The sequence below is a fragment of the Neovison vison genome, chromosome 9 (genome assembly GCF_020171115.1).
Source record: "Neovison vison isolate M4711 chromosome 9, ASM_NN_V1, whole genome shotgun sequence".
Taxonomy (NCBI): Eukaryota; Metazoa; Chordata; class Mammalia; order Carnivora; family Mustelidae; genus Neogale; species Neogale vison.
This window is the reverse complement of record NC_058099.1, coordinates 99,044,631-99,052,734: the sequence shown is the minus strand read 5'-3', so window position 1 is coordinate 99,052,734 and position 8,104 is coordinate 99,044,631. Positions and strand designations below refer to the sequence as shown.

At 62.5% G+C, this 8,104-nt stretch overlaps 1 protein-coding gene across 1 annotated transcript in view; it reads left to right on the top strand.

Moving 5' to 3' along the window:
- The first annotated feature begins 422 nt into the window (after positions 1 to 422).
- Positions 423 to 8,104, top strand: part of LOC122916797 (NUT family member 2G-like) — a 29,432-nt gene continuing 21,750 nt past the window's right edge. Inside the window, exons 1-7 of the mRNA XM_044264179.1 lie at positions 423 to 438; positions 1,681 to 2,380; positions 3,266 to 3,394; positions 3,795 to 3,934; positions 4,381 to 4,676; positions 5,391 to 5,507; positions 5,871 to 6,043. Coding sequence (XP_044120114.1) covers positions 423 to 438; positions 1,681 to 2,380; positions 3,266 to 3,394; positions 3,795 to 3,934; positions 4,381 to 4,676; positions 5,391 to 5,507; positions 5,871 to 6,043 — 1,571 coding nt within the window. The remainder of the gene's footprint in view (positions 439 to 1,680; positions 2,381 to 3,265; positions 3,395 to 3,794; positions 3,935 to 4,380; positions 4,677 to 5,390; positions 5,508 to 5,870; positions 6,044 to 8,104) is intronic.

Genomic DNA, 8,104 nt, shown 5'->3' with positions numbered 1-8,104 from the left:
GGTAGGCAGCAGAGCGGGTGGAGGGACACAAGCCGAGGTTGCTGGATACAAAACCCAACCAGAGGAGCACCGGGTCACACCGCGGTGCGGTGAATCTGGAAAACAGTGTCTGAACTGCCTGGAAAGGCGCGCCCCAATTGTGCTGCCCCTTTATCGTTGGACAGGAACTTGGGGTTCTGGCCCACCTGCCAGAGCCTGACTCATGGAATGTCTCCCCACCCCCAGCCAGGGCAGGGGCCCTCCGCCCCTCCCCCGCCACAGAATGTCATGAGGTCCTGCATTCTTGCCCTGTTTAGATTCAAACTTTCCCAGTCCTTGGCTTGAGTCCTGGGTGTCTCCTGCAGCCCCTCACCGTGTGGGGCCCAGACCTGACTTTCCTCACTGTGGAGGCTGCCAGGCGGCAGCGTCCTCTGCCTGTGCGGATGGCTTTCCAAGGAGGTGAGCCTTTGGCTTGGGTTGGACGTGTCAGGGCCCAGGCCACCCTTGAAGTCCTTGGGAATCAAATGTGACGCCGGCCAGGGGCACTTGGGTGGGGTTAGGTAGAGGAAGGGAGCGCCCTGGACCCCCAGGGACAGCTGGCCTGGGGGCTGAGAGGCTGGGAGTCTGCAGAAACCTGCAAGGACCTTGGGCAGGGGCTCCTTGGAGGTGGGTCAGGCCCTGTCGGGGGAAACGCCCTGTGTGTGTGGAGAAAGGATGGCGGCAGTCTCGCCGATTCTCTCCGGGGCACACGCCTCCTCGGGCAGTTTGCAGGGAGCGGTGGGAGTGTGTCATGACGGCGGCACAGGCCGGTCTTGGCCAGAACGTCGTTCCATGGGGCTGTGTGCGGCCGCGTGTGCAATGGCGTGTCCTCCCCGAGACCTGGGCCGGTGGTCACTCTGAGCCCACGTGCCCCCAGGCCACACAGGCCTTGTCTCGGATTCGGCAGGGTCGGGGCACCAGGTGGCCTCAAGGTAGGGCTTGGGTTCTTCAGCGGCTCTGGGTCGCTCTCCCTCTTGAGGAAACGCACTTCCCACCTGCTTCCTCTAGTCCTGTGTTCTGGGCTGCTGACCCCGGCTGGCCCCTGTGTCCGGGCTGTGTGGATGGTTCTGAGACGGGCCTACCGCAGGGTTTGGGGGGAGCTTTCCTGGCAGAGATGCAGGTCAAGCGTTCTTGTTCGCTTGTGCTGGGCCCGGGAGGAGAGGGGGGGATTCCCTGGGAGCGTCGGCAACGGGAAGGCTGGCGGGACAGGGGCCCCACTGGTTCAGACGCTGTCTGTTCACAGGGGCCCTACATGTGCCTAGGAGGGACCTTGCAGAAGGTCTCCAGCGGCCAGGGAGGCTGCTGAGGCCATTTCCCACAGGTCAGGGGTCCAGCCAGGCCCGAGTCTTGGGAGGCCGCCCGTGAGGCTGGAGAGTCGTGTGTGGGGGTCCGTGGGTGGTTCTCAGAGGCAGTGCTGGCCCAACCGCCTCTGCTGGGCAGACAGGATGTCGTGGTGGGAGGGGCGGGGGCGGGAGCTCCCTGCGGGAGGCCAGAGCATGGAAATCACTCTGGGACACTGGCAAAGTGCACCTTTTCCTGTGATGTCCCTCACGCGAAGCCACGGGATTCACTGCTCTGCCCCCGGGGGCTAAGGGGGTCCCCGGTCCTCCCTCCCGTCTGCGGATTCTCTGACCCCATCCGGCCCTTTCCTTCTGTCCACAGCACCTGCAGTGCTGGGACGCCATGTGGCCACGGACCCGGGAGCCTCCCTGCCTGCTTTCATGGCACGGCCCTTCCCCCCACCCACTGCCGGCGCGCCCCACCGGCCACTCTGGGGGCAGCACCCGCCGCCCCTCCTGACCCCGCCATTCCCTCCTGGTGGCCCCCTGGTGCTGCCAGCTTTCTCCAGGACTCCGCTGGTGGCAGGAGAGGCTGGCCTTGGCCCCAATGGGACTGGGACCTGCAATGTCACTGTGCAGGTCAGGTCAGAACAGGGGTGCTCAGTGACCCCCCAGACACAGACCATCGTCCTCACTCCGGCCCCCCTCAGCTGGAGTGCTCCAGGGGCCCTCTGTGGGGGTGCTGCGTGTCCCGCACCCATCTTCGTGACTGCCTCTGCGGTGGAGACCAGCATGCCTGCCTCGGCCCATGGGGGCTCCCAGGCCAGCAAGGGAGGCTTGGCCCCAAGCTTTCCACGTCCGGCTCAGCCCCCAGTCGCGCGGCTGACCACCGTCGTGCCCCCAGTCAACGCCAGGCCACAGCCTCACGGAGCTTCCAGGAGCCGGACCTCGGCCTCGCCCGCGGACTCCTGTAACCCCAAGAGTGTTTACGAGAACTTCCGGCGCTGGCAGCGCTTCAAGTCGCTGGCCCGGAGGCACCTCCCGCAGAGCCCCGACGCAGAAGCTCTCTCCTGCTTTCTCATGTGAGTGGCTCGGCTCTCCCGCAGCCCTCACGCAGGCCCACCTTGGGGCGCGCACACAGGGTGGCGATCTGGGGCCGCTGGGAGGAAGGGCTGCGGCCGGGTCCCTGCTCTAGGAAGGCACGTTCTGGTCCAGGACACCTTTCAGTCACGCATCTCAGCTAACACTGGGGCGGTGTGTGTGTGGGGGGGGGTTGTCCAGCCAACCTGCACCTTGCAGAGACATCACAGTGACAGTCGCTGGGGACTCACAGGCAGAGAGGGTCCGGGTGTCAGAGGCTGTGGTTTGGGCGCCGCACTCTCTGTCACCCTGTCTCCTGGCAACACGGGCCTGGGGCATCTCACGGCCAGGGGACCAGCCCAGCAGAGGAGGCTTGGGACCTGCAGGGCCAGCAGAGGTCCTGTGCGGGCCCCACCCTCGCTGTCCCAGAGGATCCCTCAGAACGGGAGGGGAGGGAGCAGAGGTGGTGTAGGCGTGAGGGTGCGGGATCCTTCCTGCGGAGCTCTGACCAGGCAGGCCCGGCCTCGGCATCTGGGGTCCCACATGAACACGGGGTGATGGCATTTCCTGCAGAGGCTAGACTCATTGCTGGGCACCTTGATGTCCGCGAGTATTATTACGAGAGGCAGAGTGCAGAAGGACTGACTTCCCAGGCCACCACGTCCCTGCTGCTGTCAGTGGACAGTCAGCCTGGAGCCCAGGGCCCAGGGCTGGTGTGGTGGGAGGCGGTGACTGTGGCGGTGGAGAAGGTGGATTTGCACACCCCGACACCCCCTGTCACCTGCCAGCACTCGGTCCTGCTGGGTGGGGGACACGGGCTCCAGAGGACACGGGGAAGGCTGGGGGTGACCGGACTGCAGCCGGCCCCTGACCTCGACGTCTTACAGCCCGGTGCTGCGGTCCCTGGCGCGCCTGAAGCCCACGATGACGCTGGAGGAGGGAGTGCGGCGGGCCGTGCAGGAGTGGGAGAGCAAAAGCAACTTTGACCGCTTGATCTACTACGAGATGGCGGGAAAGTGAGTCAGGGTCTCTGGCCCGGGCCTGCTGGGCGAGTGGGCCGGGGGCAGGGTCTGGCTGTGCTGATGCTCGCTTGGTCCAGAGGGCCGCCCTCCCCACCTCCCTGGCGGTTCCACCCTCCCTTGCTCTGGACCCACCCCTGCCTCCACCAGAAGGTCTCAGGACGGGGTTGGGGATCCTGAGGCCGCCTGGCCTGGGGTCAGACTCCCTCCGACTCTACTCCCTGAGGGGGTTGTGGAGGCGATGCGCCGGACAGCCCTCCTGCCTCCTCCTTGGTGGCTGGGGCCACGGCCGTCCCTCCAAGGCCCCGCCTCTCCCGGTCCCTCAACCTGCTGCTGGCCCTGCTGGCTCCAGGGCCGGGCCCCCTCCTCAGTGCGGCCTGGGCCTCCTCACCCCCAGGTTTATGGAGTTCGAGATGGAGGAGGAGATGCAGATGCGGAAGTTACAGTGGGTGAAGGTGGCCCAGGGCCTGCCTCCCCCAGCGCCCCCGAAGCCTGAACGGCGGGGGCCCCCAGCCACGGAAGCGGGCCCGCAGCCAGGTAAGGCCCCCACATTCCCATGACCGCTGGTGGACCATGGCAGTGGGGGCCGGGGGAAGGCCTCTGTCCCCGGGTCGTGTCTGCTCCCACAAGGGGACGTTGGTCCTTTGACCAGAGCAGCCGGGGGTCTCAGCTGCCCTTTGTCAGGACGGGTATTGACCTGGTGAATTTCTTGACTCCTCGCCCCACGCCTGTCAGAGGACCCGGCACCAAGTCTGCCTGGGAAGTGGGCTGTGGGGAGACCCCTGGCCGATCGGTGGGTCCGCCCTTGCTCACGTGGCTGGCTGTGAGACGTTCCTCCTTCCCGCTCTGCCAGTCCCACGGTGCTCATAGCTTCCCGTGGCCCTGACCCAGCCCCCAGGGACTTCAGTGTCCCCCTAACACTGCCCTCCCGATGCTCTGCCGGAGCCCCTCACGCCTCCTCCCTCCTTCTCGCTCCGCCTCAGCGTGCGTTCCCAGGAAGGCGGGTTCCAGGGCCCAGCCCTCCCGCCTGCAGCCACACAGACCCCCACGGCGCCGAGAGACCAAGGCGCCCAAGGAGATCCCTCCAGAGGCTGTGAGAGAGTACGTGGACATCATGGAGGGGCTGCTGGGGCCTGGCCACTCAGCCCCGGGGGGCCCGGCAGGTGAATGGGGAGAGGACGGAAAGGAGCCACAGCAGGACGAGGCCGCGACCTACCCGGACCCGGGTCTCCTGAGCTACATTGACGAGCTGTGTTCCCAGGAAGACTTCATCACCAAGGTGCGCTGGCCCGCAGCCTGGTGTCTGGAAGATTCCAGGGACTGGCACTCCAACGCCCAGTTCGGGGCTGAGCCCAGGCCTTTGGCATTAAGCGCTTTCCTTGTTCCTGGGCTGTGCGTGCATGTGTGTGTGCATCCTTGTGTACTTGCCCGTGTGCGTGCAGGCATGTGTGTATACTGCTATGCGCGCAGGCGTGCGTACATACGTGGACATGTGTGTGCACACATGCCCAAGCATCGTGTTTGTGTGTACGTGTGTGTTTGTGCATGTGCACACCCGTGCGTGTGTGCGTAGAGGCACGTGTGTGTGCATTTGTGCCTTGTGTGGATGTCTTTCTGTATGTCTGCATGTGGTCCTGTGTGTGCGCTCACGTGTGTGTCTGCCTAGGGGAATGTCCTTTGTGTCTCTGAGAGTGCACGTATGTTTTGGGTGATTGTGTCTCTGTGTGTGTGTGTGTGTGTGTGTGTGTGTGTTTGCATGTCCAGGTTTTGTCTCTCTGTGTACACATATGTGTGAATGTTTGTGTGTGTGAGAGAGAGAGAGATAGAGAGAGGTACAGAGAGAGAGGGGGGCCAGTGACTGTAACGTTAAAACTTCTCCCACTGTCTGGCGAAGGATGGGTGCGTCTTCACTTTTCCACATTTCCTGCAGACCCTCCTGGCTCACAGGGGGCTCCCTGCCAAGTATGGCCCCAGCCTCTTTCCTCTGTCCCAGGTGGAGGCAGTCATCCACCCCAGCTTCCTGGCGGAATTGCTGTCCTCGGAACCACAGCTGGACCTCCTGGCCCTGGCTGAGAAACTGGAGCAGGAGGAAGGGCTCAGCCTTGCAGAGGTGAGCCAGGGGAAGGACAGGTTCCAGGCAAGCTGGGGGATGGAGGGGACCCAGGCGATGCAGGGGAGGGAGTGGGGTCCCAGGTGAGCCCGAGGAGGGGACTCCAAAACAAAGACCCACTTGACTCTGTCCCCCTTTGCTTCTTGCGAATCACAGCACTGGGGAGGCTGGCGTCGGGTGGGCACAGAGCAGAGAATGGGAAGTGGAAGATGGGGAGCCTGGGAAGGGAGGGAGGGAGGGACTCGGGGATGTCAGCAGAGCCACAGCCTCGTGGGTCACCCTCCCTTCCTCTCCCGGTGCCACCATCCCATGCCCCCGTCTCACTGACCTATGCTGGCCAGTCACTGTCCCCTCCTTCCTCAGCTGGTGGAGAAAAGACTGGCGGCCCTGAATCCGGAGGAGGGTGTGCAGGCACCGCCACGTCTCTGCGCGGCCCGGTCGGGCCCCAGTGCTGAGCACGAGACCGGTCCCGGGAAGGGGCTGGGGGTCAGCGACAAAGCCTGCCCAGCAGACACTGACGGCCAGGACCTTCAGAGGCACGGCCGAGCACAGACACACCTGTCAAGGCCCAGAGCCTTTGCTGTCTCTCCCGGACGACAGGAGGCCCCTGCACCCAGGGCTGGACGGGTCCCCGCCCCTCCCCAGGGTCAAAGGGGCGCCTCCCCTGGACCGGGCCCCAGGGATGCCCCGGTTCTCAGAGAGGCCCCTCCTGCTAGGGACACTCGAGGGCTGGTGGATGGGTCCAGTGAGGACGAGGAGGAGCTCCCCAGCCTGGCCTTCCTCCTGGCCTCTCAGCACAGCCTGCTGCCCTGGGGGCTCTCCCAGAGTCCCGCTCCTGCCTCAGTCATCCCCAGCCCTGGCGGTTGGGGGCCGCAGGGGGCTCCACGGGCCCCCTCTCCTCAGAGAATAGGCCTCGGCCCGGCCGCCCCCCCAGCTACAAAGTCCAGGAAGCGGGCTCTGTGTGAGGGTCCTGCCTCTGTGGCAAAGATGCCCCTGCCTGGGGCCAACCTCGGGGTGTCTGGGAGGCCGGCCTTGGCTGTGGGGCTGGTTCACCCCTCACAGCCTGCAAAGAGAAGGTGTGACTCCTTGGTCACAGGGAGGAGAAGGAAGCATCACTGCAGCCAGTAGGGAGAAGTGGGCCTACCCTCCAGGGCCGGCACACCCCGGGGCCCTCCAAGGAGCCTAGGGGGTCCTTCTCATCCTGGTGCTGATCCTAGGTGAGGGAGGGAGGGAGGAAGGGAGGGAGGGAGAGAATGAGAGAGGGAGGGAGGGAGGGAGAGAGAGACGGAGGGAGGGAGGGAGAGAAGGAGGGAGGGAGGGAGCGAGGGAGGGAGGAAGGGAGGGAGAGAAGGAAGGAGGGAGGGAGGGAGGGAGGAAGGCCATGACTGTGGGAGCGGGGTGGCAGTAGGCCACTGGGGCACCGTGTGTAAATGGGGAATAAAGTTCGTTTTGTGGTTAACGCTCTGGGCCACTGTCTTCCTACTGGCGTGTGGGCTGCCGCCGGCTTCCCTCCTCCTGACCCCAGCAAAGAGTTTGGTGGAGAAAGGAACTCACGCCGGCGTCCTTGTCCTGCTGTACGGAATCCTCAGGCCACCCCACAAGGGCTCCTCCCTTTCCAGACAGGCGGCTCTGGAATGCTCCCCACCCTCCTGCCCCTTCCAGAAGCAGAGGTTTCCTCTTGGTCGCACTCCCCAGCGGCTGCCCCTCCCTGTCCAGCTGGGCCTCACAGAGAGGAAGGGGCTCAGGGGCCCAACCAGACCCAATCAGAGGCCGCCCCCTTGCCTGTCACCGCGCCTTGTCCCTGTCCCTGTGATGTAAGGAGGTATATCTGGATCTCTATAAACAGAATATCTCAGGCGGTTAGTCTTGAGGTATGAAGCGGGGAGCCATCATTCTATGGGCAGATATCAAAAGATAAACAGAAGAGGTTACTGCCTATGTTCTCCTCTAGGATTCTGATGGATTCCTGTCTCACTCTGAGGTGTTTTATCCATTTCGAGTTTATCTTCGTGTACGGTATAAGAGAATGGTCGAGTTTCATTCTTCTACATATAGCTGTCCAATTTTCCCAGCACCCTTTATTGAGGAGACTGTCTTTTTTCCACTGTGTATTTTTTTCCTGCTTTGTTGAAGATTATTTGACCATAGAGTTGAGGGCCCCTATCTGGGCTCTCTACTCTGTTCCACTAGTCTATGTGTCTGTTTTTATGCCAGTACCATATTGTCTTGGTGATCACAGCTTTGTAGTAAAGCTAAAATCAGGTAACATTTTGCCGCCAGTTTTATTTTTGTTTTTCAACATTTCCTTAGCGATTCGGGGTCTCTTCTGATTCCATACACATTTTAGGGTTATTTGCTCCAGCTCTTTGAAAAATACCGGTCGAATATTGATCGGAATGGCACTAAAAGTATAGATTGCTCTAGGCAGTTTAGACATTTTAACAATGTTTATTCTTCTGCTCCAAGGGCATGGAATGGTCTTCCATTTTTTTGTGTCTTCTTCAATTTCTTTCATGAGTGTTCTGTAGTTCCTTGAGTACAGATCCTTTACCTCTTTGGTTAGGTTTATTCCCAGGTATCTTATGGTTCTTGGTGCT